Here is a 16487-nt window from a genome sequence, read left to right as displayed (position 1 = left end):
GTTCCGTGCCCGTCCTCCCCTGCAGCTGCTGTCGCGAAACTCTTTCCAATGCGTCCGCCAGACACCGCTAACACACTCTTATCAACCTCTTGGCTCCAATCTATGCTCCTCCCCTGCCACAGTCCAGCACCATGCACTCCCAGTACCCACTGCACTCAACACCCATCCCTCTGCAGTTTAACCCTGCTGAAGTACAGTACCCACTACACTGTACTCCAAAGGAGAAGGTTGGATATGATACCTGGACGTACACAAATTTTTAACCGTCCCGGAACCCCACCTACTCCTCAAACCCTCCCTTCCCCTATTCCCCTCAGTGCTGATTTTTTTTCTCTCTCTCTTCTCCAGTTGTTGTTTTTTAAATAAAATAATTGTTTTGGTTTGAAAGCAATCTTTATTCCATGAATTGAAAGCAAACAGAGCCCCGCAAAGCAACAGGCAATTTTCTTAAACCTTCATGTTGCATCGTCTGCACCAATCACAATCCCCTCCTAGCATTACAAGCACTGCACTCCCAAGCATAGCAACAAATATTAGTGGCTTTCAGCTTCAAATTGCTGCCTCAAGGCATCCCTGATCCTTATTGCCCCATGCTGTGCCCCTCTAATAGCCCTGGTCTCTGGTTGTTCCAATTCGGCCTCCAGGCGCTGAGCCTCACCAGTCCAGCCTTGAGTGAAACTTTCACCTTTTCCTTCACAAGTATTATGGAGCGTACAACATGTGGCTATAAGCATAGGAATATTGTCATCTGCCAGGTCCAGCCTCCCATATAGGCAGCACCAGCGGGTCTTTAAATGGCCAAAAGCACACTCAACAGTCATTTTGCACTTGCTCAGCCTGTTGTTGAATCGCTCCTTGCTGCTGTCAAGGTGCCCCATGTATGGCTTCATAAATCACGGCATTAAGGGGTAGATGGGGTCTCCGAAGATCACAGTGGGAATTTCGACTTCCCCTAGGGTGATCTTCTGGTCCGGGAAGAAGGTCCCTGCTTGCAGCTTCCTGGACAGGCCAGTGTCCCAAAAGATGTGTGCGTCATGCACCTTTCTGGACCAGCCTGCGTTAATGTCTGTGAAACGCCCACGGTGACCCACATGCGCCTGGAGAACCATTGAGAAATACCCCTTGTGATTGATGTATTCGGTGGCTAGGTGGTCTGGTGCTGGACTGGTGCTGGAATTGGAATATGCGTGCCATCTATCGCCCCTCCGCAGTTAGGGAAACCCATTTGTGCATAGCCATCCACAATGTCACACACGTTGCCCAGAGTCAGTGTCTTTCAGAGCAGGGTGTGATTAACGGCCCTGCACACTTCCGTCAACACGACTCCAACGGTCGACTTTCCCACTCCGAACTGGTTAGCGACCAATCGGTAGCAGTCTGGAGTAGCCAGCTTCCACAGTGTAATCGCTATGCACTTCTCCATCAGCAGGCAGCTCCCATTCTCATGTCCTTGCGCTGCAGAACTGTGGTGAGCTCATCACACAGTCCCACAAATGTGGCTTTCCTCATGCGAAATTCTGCAGCCACTGCTAGTCATCCCAGACATGCATGACCATGTGATTCCCACCACTCAGTGGTTGTTTCCCGAGCCCCAAAGTGGCATCCCGCTGTGGTCAGCACCTCTGTGAATGCCACAAGAAATCTCATGTCGTAGCTAGGAGGCGTGGCGAGATCAATGTCAAATTGCTCTTGCCTCACTGCCACTCGTGACATGTTAGTGAGAGCGAGCAGCATATTGGTCAACAGTGCGGGATCCATTCCTGCAGACCAAAGAGGCAGAGTGCGCAGTACACAAACCGTTGAAACATGGCGCTAAATGCGGATGGAAGCACAGGGATTGCTGAGATGTGAAGCAATGCATCACGGGCCATTGGGATAGGACCCAGGATGCCCCACGACCCCCTCTGCCTTCCCACAACTCTTAGCGGCAGAAGAGGAAGAGATGCTCTGTGGGATAGCTGCCCAAAGTGCACTGCTCCGAATACCACTGCAAGTGCCTCAAGTGTGAACATGCTAATGCACAGGCAGCTGACTGTGTGAACACACAGCAGCAGTTTCCCTTCAGTATTTTCTGAGCAGCGCTGTAACTGCCAATGTAGACATACGCAAAGATAGACTTGTTTGTCTTGCGGCAGTATCGGTGTCTGAAGTCTTTCTTCTAGAATGGTCAGGGAACTAAATTTCTGGGAGATGCATATAGCAAGTCATAATCCCTATCAAGAAGAGAGGCATTTTCTCCACTCATATAAACACTTCTAGTTCTGAGGAAAGTAAGTGGGTCAGGATTCTTGAGATCTTAATGGCTCCAGACCAAGTGTGGTGTTTGGATCTATTGACAGTTTCCTGGGAAACTTTCCTCCTTTCTCCCAGTCTTACAAAGAGGGTCAAATTCTCAACCCAGATCTAGAAAGCTGCCATCTTGTGCCTTGGATTATGGGTCCTCACATTTTCAGAATAATCCAAAATTGTTAAATATTTAAGATAAACTTGGTCAAAGTCTTAAAGCCTAGCACCAGAGACCTCTATGTCTCTGATTAGGATCATTTGTACATGTGCACATAAGTGTTGCCTGATGTTTCTAATTCTAGATCATTTGATAAAATTAAAGATCTTGATTGTTGTCCTTCCACCATTAAGGTTTTAGTAGCTACCTTATATATTGGCCTTTTATTTTCTTGTGCATGGAATGGCACTCCTCATTCACCTTTGATGATTTTCTGAGTGGGCTTTTACATCTCTGTTCCCCAAACTGCCGGTCTAAGCAGCCTTGAGATTTAAATCTAGATCTTGCAGAACTCATCAATGCACTGCTCTGGGATACTGTAGCTTAAGTTTTGTTTTCATCATTCAGGTATTTTGGGGAGAAATCTACAAGAGAATTGAGATCTGCTCAGAGTTCATGCAAATAGATAAAACTATGCGAGCAAGCCTGTTTGTTACGAACAGAAATATACAGTCAGCTTAAAAAATGGTTAAGTATATTACCTTATTTTAAGAAAAACAAAAGACACATACAAAAACTCACCCTTTTTCATATAGTTGTCATTGACAAAAATGTTGCTGCCTGTTGCATTTTTATTGTTGCTCTTTTTGGAACTACTCTTGAGCTACTTACTCTTCAATTGGGAGAACCTTGCGCATGTGCTATCAACTTGACGGATTCTTTCTATCCCTTCAAACTCTGAAGGGACCGAGAAGGAGAACCTTTTGGAGTTGTTAGTTATCTTTGCAACGTAATTTTTTTTTATTGTACTTTTTTGAGACATTAACTTCTCAAAAGTTGGCTTTGATTGGCTAACTTTTTTTTTTTTTTTTTTTTTTTTTTTCCTTTTTCTGCGAAGCTTTTGGTTCCCACTAGATTAGGAATTGACTGGAAAGTTGTAAGAGTGGTAAATTATTCTTTCGGGCAGTGTGCAATCCCCAGTGTGAGGCTGGTTTGCTCTCCTACTGAAACTGCTGCCCTGAGACCTTGGTGTGACAGTTCTGCAGAAGAAGTAGAATTACAAAGAAAAGACCAGATTCTGATCTCCTTACTCCTATTGAATAGTACCTGACACCACTTGGATCCGTTTTAGAGTAAATGGGACACTTGTGGAATAAGGTTCTACTACGTTTGAGACAGGATCAGAATCTGATCCTGTGTAGGGTTTTTTTTCTTCATTACTGTAAGAGGTTATCCAGTCCATTTGGCTAAATCCTTGCTTAATCTACAGATAAGGTTAATTAAAATCGCCTGCCTCAGGAAATCAAGATAAGTGGGTGTGAGGGCAGGAAGGAGTTTCCTGCCGACATCCTTTGTGTACAGCCCAGTCTAATTTCTCAGAAGCCTTGTGAGATCTTTTTTCTTCCTCTATACCGTCCAGTATAGACCATGATTGAGAACAAGAAATGGGATTTAGAACAATGGTTTGTTCTGGTATGGTAACTTCCATTTTTCAATATTGTAGAACTGCAGAACACTTGCTTAGTGTTTCATTTTCTACAGAAATGCATTCTATTCATAGCAAGGTTTATGTATTTGATTAGAGTACTTATGGCTAAAATTTCTAAATACTTTAATGGATTTCTAGTTTAGTAGTTTGAGATCCAGTTTTTTATTTATGCCCAAGAATAATTTTTCTGCTCACTGTTACAGACGGCCAATGGAAATGTGGAAGCAAAGGTGGTGTGTTTCTATAGACGAAGGGACATATCGAGTACGCTTATTGTATTGGCTGACAAACATGCAAGTAAGCTTGTTTATTTTAAAACATTGATTTTAATTTCTACATTTGGATGATGTGGTGATGCTATTTTAAAGTTGCATGTATCTTGGAGCTAGGTTAATTTAAATTTATGATCCCCATCCTAAGCAACTAAGTAGTATCCAACAATTAGTTGTATCATTTGGTTGGCTGAGTTCTGACCTTTTCATTTAAGAAACAAACGCCTGTTGAAAAGTCAATTGGGTGTCATTTGGTTGTCATGGGGGGGGTCGGGGTGTGTGTGTGTGTGTGTGTGTGTGTGTATGTATATATATATATATATATATGTGTGTGTGTGTGTATGTATAAAAAACACGCGCGCGCAACGTCTATTATTAAACATACCTTTCTCACACTCTCCCTTTGGGCTGAATAAAAGTGCCTGTCTCTCTGTCTACATGAAGGTGAATTTCTTGAAAACATTTGAGGAAAGTTACACCAACTATTAAGTTGCTTGGGAAAGGGAAATACATTCCTTACATTTAAACAACAACAACAAAAACTGGTCATACTTTGTTTGCCAATAATTGAAATCTGAGACCATTAAAACATGGCCTGTTAGTTTTCTATCAGAAATTTTCTTTTGACAGGTTTAAAAAAATGAGTTAAAATTGTGAATATCATCAAATTTGCCTTTGAGCATGTTTAGTACAACTTCTAAAAGTTAGTGATCTGGGGACATCCCACCATTATGTGATGTCTGGAATTTATGGCCTCTGTTAGGAGGTTAATAATTTCCCAGCTGGATGGAGGTCTGAAGAGAGCTCGTTACTGCTTAGTGATTTGAACACTGTAATAATTCTGTTTAAAAATAGATGAGAATTTTTAGTTTCATGATTAAGCATTGGTACTTTCTGATATTTCAAAGTTTTTTGTTTATGCAACCTTCACTTGGCCTCCCTTGTGTGTGTGCCTTATGACAATCTTTACTTGCATGCTCACAAACTATTCCTCGGTATGCTATTCCATAGTCTTTCCCTTCAGCCTTCTGACTACACATATGTATCATCTTGTAGTACTGTATGCTCATCTGTTTATAACAGAGATTCATAAGCAGAATGTGTGGCATATCTACTTAATTAGAGAGAGAAGTTAATTTAAAAAGAAAAGCAAATACCTAGCTTAGCAATGGAGCTTAGTTGCATGTGTAGTTTTTTCTAGTATCCTGTTACTCTGCATATTCCAGAGAGATACTCCTTGTCATTTTTATTTAAAAAAAAAAAAAAAAAAAGGGGGGGGGGGGTAGTTAAACTGTGGCTGAAGTGTTTGAGTAATTGGGAGAAGCTTATACATAGGTTTTCCTTAAATTACAACTTAAAATCTTTCAATATCGATGCTGGTTGTCACTATTATCTGTCTTTAAATATTCTATTACTGTTTTATAACATCAGATACTAAGCACTTTGAAATGTGGGTACATTTCAATGTCATCTAGTGAAATTATTTTCACTTGTGCCTATATGAACTATCAGATCAATAGAGTACAAATTCCGTGCACTTGTTAGAGAAACAGTTTAACAATATTTTAACATGCTTTTTTCCCAGTATTTGATGTCTCATTTAAATTTCCCTAAAATAGCATAAGTATAGATATGGAAATTACAGATTAGCTAGCCATCTACTTAAGTCCTCGGTCAAACAAGAAATAACAAACATTTACTAGTCATAAAAATCTGACTTCCTTCCAAAACAGCTGAAATACTACAATGGATGGGTGCTTTTTAGGTGAGTTTAAATTTTAGGACTAAGATGGAATACGTTACTGTGAAGGGGTGCCTCTATCTCTAAAGGAGGAAAAATAACCTGTTTAAAGACATGAGTGCTGACAAAAGTATTAAAATATGTACCTTACAGATCCATCTTCTTCCTGGTAATGATGAAGCCAAAAATCTGAGTACTACACCTCTGAATACTGCCATCATGCCATTGGAAAGACCCAGTAAAACTAGACCTGGGCATGCTCTCTGCCTTCAAAATAGCTTTTTTCATATTGTTTGTAATAGGTTTGAATGAAATGAAATCTGTGTGCTGTACTCATATAATTACATCTTGGTCTATGTATTCATATGGTACTGATATGAGATTTGGCTATATTTTAGGTCAGAGGTCGGCAACCTTTCAGAAGTGGTGTGCTGAGTCTTCATTTATTCACTCTAATTTAAGATTTTGTGTGCCAGTAATACAGTTTAACATTTTTTAGAAGGTCTCTTTCTATAAATCTATAACATATAACACAACTATTGTTGTATGTAAAGTAAATAAGGTTTTAAAAATGTTTAAGAAGCTTCATTTAAAATTAAATTTAAAATTCAGATCCTCCCGGACCAGTGGCCAGGACCCGGGCAGTGTGAGTGCCAATGAAAATCAGCGTGCCATAGATTGCCTACCCCTGGTTTTTTTTTTTTTGGTCACAATCCATAGTTTTACTGATTCTCTCTCTCTCTCTAGTGCCAGAGCTGTTCCATTGCTTAGGAATGCTGAAGTTTAATACAAACCTCCCTGCAAACAAACTAAATATGGTGACTCATTAATGTGTGTGTCAGTTCAATACGTTAGTAAAAGAAGTGAGAAGAATTGTTGAAACTTTGAGGATGAAGATGAGAAATCTTGCTCTTAGCCACCATTAACCATTCTTTGAACCTGCAAGTACAGATTTTTTTTTTCTTTTTGAAATGAAATGAACAATTTTGATCCAAATGGAAACTAGAGCATTGCTTCACTTTCATAGCTATTTGGAAGACTGGCATGAAGAGCCAACTATAAAGCAGTGCTATTAATGGAAACATCACAGAAACAGAGACAATATATGTCAGTTTAAATTTCCTTTTCTACAGTTGTTCTGTGTTGTTATTTTGGTAGAGGCACCAGTTCATTTCCCTCCCCCCCCACCCCCCAAATATATATTTTTAACAGTCTTTTTTGTGTGGCTTCAATTGTTCCTTTTAAAAAGTAAAAATATGCTTTTGGCTAGCAATCAATACTTTCTAAATATAATTTATAATAAAAATATTATGTTAGAAAAGACTATAAATAGCCTGCATGTTGTAATGAAATTACTCGTAATTTCCTACAAAAATTCTAATACAAATACTTGATCAGAGAGAATCAACATTGTCACTGATTTCTGAATTGATTACATAATGATCCCTTTTCATAAAGTGTCCTGCTGCCTCATTTTCTTGCATTCGCAGTAGATGTATGTATCTGCATCACTGATCTTTTAACTGCCTTTGTTCAGCTGATTAATGAAGCTGTGTGACTGCAGACCCTTCTGGATTCAATCAGTCTTGTAATTTCTAAGTGTAAGTCTGCTATTGATGCCTTTATAATTTTAGACCTACTAATGATATAATTATGAAAAAGAAACTAATAATGGGCAAATATGTCAAACTCAAATGTGCAATTTAGGAAAATCTTTATCTATTTCTCACTTAAAATAGAGGGATGGAGAGAAAAATGACGCTGATATTCAAGTAAATAGGAATAAAATAAAATTTTCAGTATAATCCATCAGATACTTGAAACTGCAGAAACTAAAAGAAAGATGCAGGGGTTTTATTTTGCAGCCATTTTCCAAGAGGAGAAGTGACGTGCCTTCTGCAATGATGTTTATAAGTTTGTACCTAATGTATAGAATATGATTCCTATGTCTGAACTGCAAACTTAGGTTTTTTTACCATCTGATGTGAAACTTGTCTGGGGTTATGGTTGAATAATGATGATTGCTATACCTTTTCTCACATTTTCCATTCTTTAGATTCCATAATCACTTCATAAATTATTCAGAGGAATTGCTTGAAATGTAGCTGCCTCAGGGTTGGAACACAATTCCTATTTAACAGGTCTACAGCAAAACTGCACAACAGTTTGGGACAGGAAACAAAGAATAAATATTCTATCCAATTGACATTGCAGGGAGAACGCAGGAAGTCAGAACACACGTCTGTTTTATGTAACTTACTCTGCTGGTCTCCTCAATAAAGATTGTATGCCACAACTAACAAACTAGGAGGAAAACACTTTAAAGCAATAAAGTGGTAGGGAGCGTGAATGCATTTATTATTTACTGGAACATTTCCAAACAGTTGTAAAAGACCCTCTCCTCCTAACCATCTCAACTTCTTTTTTTGCCATTGGCAACAGTGGTCACAGAACCAATGCTTCATTAGTTTGTCCCAGTTCATAAAAATAAATGAATAGTTGTTAATAGTATAGAATCATAAAAGATTAGGGTTGGAAGAGACCTCAGGAGGTCATCTAGTCCAACTCCTTGGTCAAAGCAGGACCAATACCAACTAAATCATCCCAGCCAGGGCTTTGTCAAACTGGGCTTTAAAAACTTCTAAGGATGATGATTCCACCACCTTCTTAGGTAACCCATTCCAGTGTTTCACCACCCTCCTAGTGAAATAGTGTTTCCTAATATCCAACCTAGACCATCCCCACTGCAATTTGAGACTATTGCTCCTTGTTCTGTCATCTGACACCACTGAGAACAGCTGAGCTCCATCCTCTTTGGAACCCCCCATTCAGGTAGTTGAAGGCTGCTATCAAATCCCCCTGTCACTCTTCTGCAGACTAAACAAGCCCAGTTCCCTCAGCCTCGCCTCATAAGTCATGTGCTCCAGCCCCCTGATCATTTTTGTTGCCCTCCGCTGGACTCTGTCCAATTTGTCGACATCCTTTCTATAGGGGGGGCCCAAAATTGGATGCAATACTTCAGATGTGGCCTCACCAGTGCTGAATAGAGGGGAATAATCACTTCCCTCGATCTGCTCCTATTAATGCAGCCAATATGCTGTTAGCCTCCTTGGTAACAAGGGCACACTGCTGACTCATATCCAGCTTCTTGTCCACTGTAATCCCCAGGTCCTTTTCTGCAGAACTGCTGCCTAGCCAATCGGTCCCCAGCCTGTAGCGGTGCATGCGATTTTTTTCTGTCCTAAGTGCAGGACTCTGCATTTGTCCTTGTTGAACCTCATCAGATTTCTTTTGGCCCAATTTGTCTAGGTCACTCTGGACCTATCCCTACCCTCCAGCGTATCTACCTCTCCCCCCAGCTTTGTATCATCTGCGAACTTTCTGAGAGTGCAATCCATCCCATCATCCAGTTGAATAGCTTAAGTAGTTATTGGCAGTTTTGCTATCTACTTTCAGCAGCTACTGTTCAGTTGTCAGGCCTACACGATGATATATTCTGAAGTTTCAAAGCTTCTAAAAATAAGTATCTTATAGCAGGAAGATGTCATTATCAGACCAATATGTTAGGTGCCTGATGTTTGCTTGCCTGAGGAAGTTGCTAAGTCTGTGTGGCTTCTACACCAGCAGCGAGTGTGAATACATTTTGAGTATAGCCTCATGAATGAGGTCTTAATTGACTCTGCCTCCCCAAAGTTTGGAAGTGGATCATCGGTTCAGAATTCATCTGAAACAAAATCTAAAATGAGATTTTTGGTTTCATCATTACTAGGAAGACCTTGGATCTACCTCTTGGGCTGGACAGGGGGTGGGGTGGATGGGGCAGGGGTCCTGGGGGGTGGGCATCAGGGGCAAGAAGTGGGGTGGTGGTGGATGGATAGGGGGCATATGTTTTCAGGGAGGCTGAGGAGTGTGATTTACCTGTAGTTGGAACACACCCTCTGGTCTCCTTTCTTAAAAATTGGGACCACCACCCTGGGTTGTCAGTCCAGAGGTACTGCACCTGCCTTCCACGCAACATTGAAGAGACGCATTAGCTATGACACCCGAACATTATCCGGTGCTTTCAGCATCTCCAGGCAAATCTCGTCGACCCCTGCTGCCTTACCACTACGAAGGCATTTTACCACTGTATTGACCTCAGCATCAGAAATAGATCCAGTCTCACTGGAGGTTTCTGGTGCTTGCATCCTGAAAGGGGTTACATGTCCATCGAGTTGAGTTCCTTAAAGTGTTCCTTCCATCTCTCAATGATCTCCTCAACTGAGGTCAGCGTTTCACCACCCTTGCTGAGTACAGTGTGAGCAACATCCTGCTGACCCCTCCTAAGGCAACAAACGGTTTGCCAGAACACCTTTGAAGACATACTGTAGTCATTCTCCATGGTCTCTCCAAATTCCTCCCAAGCCTGGGCTTTCGCTTCAACTACTACCACAGCTGCAGCCCTCTTAGCCAGCCGGTACCTCTCAGCCATATCAGGAGTCCAGTTTGTGGGTATTGCTTGGAGCATTGATCTCCTTCTTCAACTTGACAGCTTCCCTCATCACTGGAGTCCACCAGTGGATCCTAGGGTTGCCACCATGGCAGGCGCCAACCGCCTTGAGGCCACAGCTTTTCGTGGCTGCCTCAACGATTGAGGCCCTGAACATGGTCCATTCGGACTCAATGTCCAAGACCTCACCCGGAATGCAGAAGATGTTCCTCCGAAGATGGGAACGGAAGTCCTTCCACCAGATATTCCCAGGGAACTCGCATTGATTGTTTGGGCCTCCCATGTTTGTTTGTTTTTGTTTTGTCTGTCTGTCTGTCTGTCTGGGGTCCTGTGCATCGGATCTAACTTACCACCAAGTTGTTGATTGGTTGCCAGCTCTGCCCCTCTTCGCCCGAGTTTCCAGAACATATGGCCTTAGGTCCAATGAGATGACTATGAAGTCGATTATCAGTTTACAGCCCAAAGTCCTCTGGTACCAAGTACTTTTATGAGCAACCTTATGTTCAAACATGGTATTCGTTATGGAGAATCTACGACAGGGGTAGGCAACCTATGGCACTCGTGCTGAAGGCGGCACGCAAGTTGATTTGCAGTGGCACTCACACTGCCCGGGTCCTGGCCTCTGGTCCGGGGGGCTCTGCATTTTAATTTAATTTTAAATGAAGCATCTTAAACATTTTTAAAACCTTATTTACTTTACATACAACAATAGTTTAGTTATATATTATAGACTTATAGAAAGAGACCTTCTAAAAACATTAAAATGTATTACTGGCACACACAACCTTAAATTAGAATGAATACATGAAGACTCGGCACACCACTTCTGAAAGGTTGCCAACCCCTGATCTATGACTAGAACAGAAGTCCAATAACAACTCACCTCTTGGGTCCACACCAGGGAGGCCGTTCCTCCCACTCACTCCCCTCCCGGTATCTCCATCGTTCCTCACATGAGTGTTGAAGTCCCCCAATAGAACTACGCCTTTAAAAAAAAAAATTCCTATGTAGTATAACTGTGTTTATCTCAGTAGAGATTAAAAAACAAAATAACTACCTGCTTACACACCACTCAGGGTCCCATGTGATATATATATATATATTTTTTTATAGGCTCATTAGACATGGAAAAGACCTATTGGATTATCTATGCAAATACAGCATTCTTTCAGTATGTCTTCTAATGTTTTTGTCCAGTCTGGTTATGAAAGTCACAGGTGATGGGGCTTCCAGAACTTCTTAGATGATTTCGTAGGTTAATAGCACTGATTTAAATAGCTTTTTCCAGATATCCAGCCTACATTTTTTCTTATTTCATTATTTTCTCATCCTATCGTTCTTACTTAAACTAAGAATATTATGCTAAATTCTTTTTCTCCAAATATTGTAGTCCTGCCTCCCTTTTTTCTTATTGCTTAGCCAAGATGTATGTTAGCTCTTTTAATCTTAGTCTATCTTGTGCTTGCTTTTTGTATTTTTTGAGCTTTTTTCCAGTTGCTAATATTTTATAGTAATGTGACATCTAGAATATAAAGGCGTTTAGTCCTTCCTCCCTCTTTGATTTTTATATATACTCCTCCACGCATTGATCCATATCGCATTGCAAGCTTGTCTCTCTCTTCTTTATAGTTACTATTACAGTGACACTGTACATATGATGATGTTTCATTTGCCACTCACTGCCTCTAGGTCTCTCATAATTATAATTGTTGCGTCTCGAATTGTAGATCTGCATTTTTTAATTAATTTCCCCTACATGTATTAGCTTTCACTCTTCCAAGTTGATTAAGAACTTGGATAGAAGAAGTGACAATCTGTCTGTATCTCACCTTATTATTTCTTTGTCTTGACTAGTGTTGCAGTTTCCTTCCAACATAGTAACCACGAACTTTTTTAATGCGCTAGTAATGATCCTTTCCCCAAATTGTTAATACAGATGTTAAATAAAACTGGACCTAATACAGATCCCTGCAGAACCCCTTTGGGCACCTCCCTACGCTTGCTATATTGCATGTTCCTGTTTGTGTAAAGTGTTTGTTTTTAGTTTTCAGTCTGAGTGTTCCAATCCTGTGTGACCATGTATCAAATGCTTGTTAAAATCCAAGTATATTGCATCTACTGTGTTCCATAGTCACTTATTCTGTAACTACCATAAAAGCAGTCAAATTTGTCTGAGAATTGGTCTGTAAAAGGCTATAATAGTGCCTTTTCCTCATTTAGTCATTCTATAGGGTGGTAATCCACAGCATTTATGTAACACTGGAATGCGTTACCTAGGGAGGTGGTGGAGTCTCCTTCCTTGGAGGTTTTTAAGGCCCGGCTTGACAAAGCCCTGGCTGGGATGATTTAGCTGGGAATTGGTCCTGCTTTGAGCAGGGGGTTGGACTAGATGACCTCTTGAGGTCCCTTCCAACTCTGATATTCTATGATTCTATGATTCTATGAACATCTGAGTAATTGAGCTGTGAGGGTGAAGCACACCTAGGCTTCAAAGGTGAAATTTGCTTCCCAATCTGTGGCTAGGGACAGCCCCCAGTGCAGTTGCGGAGTCTTTCTGCGTGTGCAAAGGTACCTTTGTGTGGTCACTGAACCCATGGCCAACCCTGCACAACTTCAGTGTAGTGCTGAGGGCTTTGTGTTGACCGTTTGCTTATACTAGTACTGAATTCATCCTACGTTCTCTACACTTTTATTATGTCTAAATTCATCAGGTTCATGCTTTTCAATATTAAAGGGGTCTCAGCAAGAGGGGCAAATATATTTGCATACAGCTTGTTTTTATTCAGAGAGTTCCTACCCACTTCTATACTCAAAAGCTTTAGCAATTTTGTGTTGGGCTTTTCTTCATTGTTACCTTATATGAAGTCTTCCTTTCAAATGTACTGTATTGTGCCTTTTTATTTTGAAAGGCTGTGAACAGCAGGGCGAGCGCAAAAGGAAATGTGTGCTTCACAGCCTTCATGTTACATTACAAAAATGAGCCAAACAAATAAAACACTACTTGGATTAAGTTCTTGGTTGAAGATGAAGAAAATTGCAGTTTGAGATTAAATTTGTTTTGCTAGGCTTCATTTTTGCATGTTGTAGATTTGATTGACAAATAGTGATTAATACACATTTTTTTTTTAAAAAGGCATGAAGTTTTCAAATACACCAGAGCAGTGGTTTTCAAACTTTTTTTCTGGTGACCCAGTTGAAGAAAATTGTTGATGCCTGTGACCCAACGGTGCTGGGTACAAGGGGCTTGGGGTGTGGGAGGGGCTCAGGGCTGGGGCAGAGGGTTCGGGTGTGGAGGTGAAGGCTGTGGGTTGGGGTCGGGAATGAGGTGTTCAGGGTGTGAGAGGGGGCAGGGTATTGGAGGGGGTCAGGGCTCTAGGCTGGGGGTGCAGGCTCTGGGGTGGGGCTGGGGATAAGGGGTTTGGGGTGCAGGAGGGGGCTCCAGGTTTAGGGGGGCTCAGGGCTGGGGCAGGGGATTGGGGCACGAGCTTACCTCTGGTGGCTCCCAGTCAGCGGCGCAGCCAGGGTGCAGAGGCAGGCTTCCCGCCTTTCCTGGCACCGTGGACCACGCTGCTCCCTAGAAGCGGCCAGCAGCAGGTCCGGCTCCTAGGCAGAGGTGTGCAAATGACTCTGCGTGGCTCTCGCCCGCAGGCACTCTCCCCACCCCCACCCCCTGCCAATTCCTGTTGGCTGGTTCCTGGACAACGGAAGTGTGGAGCTGGTGCTTGGGGCAGGGGCAGCACACGGAGCCCTCTGGCGCCGCCCACACCTCCCCCCGGCTAGGAGCCAGACCTGCTGCTGGCGACTTCCGGAGCACAGCGCGGTGTCGGAACAGGTAGGGACTAGCCTGCCTTAGCTGGGCAGCACCGCCGACGGGACTTTTAACGGCCCGGTTGACAGTGCTGACCAGAGCCGCTGCCGCTCTTCCATTCCGTGACCCAGTTCGAAAACCACTGTACTCAAGGCATTGAGAATTATTTTGAGCTCTTCAGCATAGCACGTCTGTCTCCAATCTCTTAAAAAGATGCCTTTTAGTATGAGGTTATATTGCTTTTGAAAATTAGAATTGGAGGGTTTTCAATAGCTCAGATTTCTTGTTCTCTAGACACACACTCAAATGTAAGCATGATGGGGGTTTTCCATGTTTTCTTTTAATACTTTCTGTTCACTAGTTTTCAAATAGCTTGGCCTATGACTTGCTGATGTGTTTATGGATTACTGCTGGTGTATTGATAATGTGGGTCACCAGCCATTGTATGAATTTTCTATTAAAACAGTTTACTTAAGTGAATAAATTGTGAAACCATACAACTGTGACACAAATGTAAATCCTGTGTTCCGTTGCCTAGGAAAGTATTACAGTGTAAATCAGAGGTGGGCAAACTTTTTGGCCCGAGGGCCACATTGGGGTTGCAAAACTGTATGGAGGGCCGGGTAGTGAAGGCTGTGCCTCCCCAAACAGCCTGGCCCCTACCCCCTATTCGACCCCTCCTACTTCCTCTCCCCCCGACTGCCCCTCTCAGAGTCCATGACCCATCCAATCCCTCTCTGTCCTTGTCCCCTAATTGCCCCCTCCCAGGACCCCACCCCACCCCTAACCACCACCCAGGACCCCATGCCTATCCAACCCCTCCTGTTCCCGGTCCCCTATCCACACCCCTGTCCCCTGAGACTCCCATGCTTATTCACCCCCCCAATGTTCCCCATCCCCTGACTGCCCCCCAGAACCTCCGCCCCATCCAGCCGCTCCCTGTCCCTTGACTGCCCCCCGGTACCCCCCATACCATGCTGCTCAGAGCAGCATGTCTGGCAGCCACGCTGTCTGGCTGGAGGCAGACACGTTGCTGCACTGCTTGGCAGGAGCGCGCAACCCAGCCGCCCAGAGCACTGCCCGTGCGGCGGCGTACCTGCGGGGGAGGGCCAGGGCTAGAGTCCCCGGCCGGGAGCTCAAGGGCCGGGCAGGACAATCCTGCGTGCTGGATGTGGCCCACGGGCTGTAGTTTGCCCACCTCTGGTATAAATGCCCACTGCTGTATGTTTAACAGCTTATGTAGTGTAATAACTATTACACTCCTGGTTTAATTATGCTGCATTATGCATTTTCCTTTCTCATTAGAGAAGCTTACTCAATGGATATATAAAACACCAGCTCTTGTTTCAGAATGGTAAAATAAAGTGAAATAAACTGTATAGAATCTGAGAGGCATGTGATTTTTGCTAGTCTCTTTAGCAGAATGGCCGGTTTAAAACCAAGTGTGCAACTTAACATTTTACAAAATTAAGATATTCCCTTTATATTTGCCTTGGTTTGGGTTAATTTTGAGGATTATAAATTAAAATTTTTGAGTGTGCAATGTTTCTATACAGCAGTCAGATTTGTGTATGTAAGTTCTAAGAGTAGGGAGGGATGAAGGAATATTTCTTGGCAATAACTGTTGGAGTACACTGCAGGCATAAGATTGCTCAACTTTTTTTTGAGAGTAGTAGTGTAAAGAGTTTTTGTTATATATAAGATTTAACAGCTCAATCTGCTACAATCCAAAAATTCTCCCATGACGAATGCAGGAGCTGATCTGAATTCCGTAGAGGGAAAAATTTCCTCTTCTTCAGCCTCTCATGATTGAATGCTGTGCCCTTTCCTAGAGTAGCTTGACTCCAAATGCCGTATCTAACATAAGTGAAAGATGGTGTCACTAATGACAATGCCCTCTAGCAACCATTTCCCACTAGGACATTGCCTGGATCCAGTTGTTTTGCAGATAAGTTATGCATCAGCGTGGATGTAGTTTAGCATGTAGATGTGAATTTGGGACAGTATATCTATGGTATGAAAGAATTATGGATCAAAAAGTAAAATGGGTCATGACCATATTTTATGGGTAAGAGCCATTGAAACAGGATAGCACTGCCTGCTGTTGGATATTAGTAGTGCCATTACAGTAGCTGGCAAGGCTGGCCCTAGACATTTAGTTGGCATCTCCACACTTGTTCTGTGACTCTATTTAATACTGTGGTTTGTGAGCTGCCTACTTCAATGGGCTGCAGCTCTGGGCTGC

The 16487-nt window shown here is 42.5% G+C and overlaps 1 protein-coding gene across 6 annotated transcripts in view; it reads left to right on the top strand.

Annotated features, from left to right (window-relative positions):
* Positions 1-16487, top strand: part of MTA1 (metastasis associated 1) — a 131554-nt gene that overhangs the window by 45051 nt on the left and 70016 nt on the right. For all 6 annotated transcript variants that reach the window (XM_034778072.1, XM_034778073.1, XM_034778077.1 and 3 more), the window contains one exon: positions 4136-4229. In XM_034778072.1, the coding sequence (XP_034633963.1) occupies positions 4136-4229 (94 nt within the window). The remainder of the gene's footprint in view (positions 1-4135; positions 4230-16487) is intronic.

This window comes from Trachemys scripta, chromosome 8, assembly GCF_013100865.1.
Source record: "Trachemys scripta elegans isolate TJP31775 chromosome 8, CAS_Tse_1.0, whole genome shotgun sequence".
Classification (NCBI taxonomy): Eukaryota; Metazoa; Chordata; order Testudines; family Emydidae; genus Trachemys; species Trachemys scripta.
This window is presented reverse-complemented; position numbering and strand designations above follow the sequence as displayed.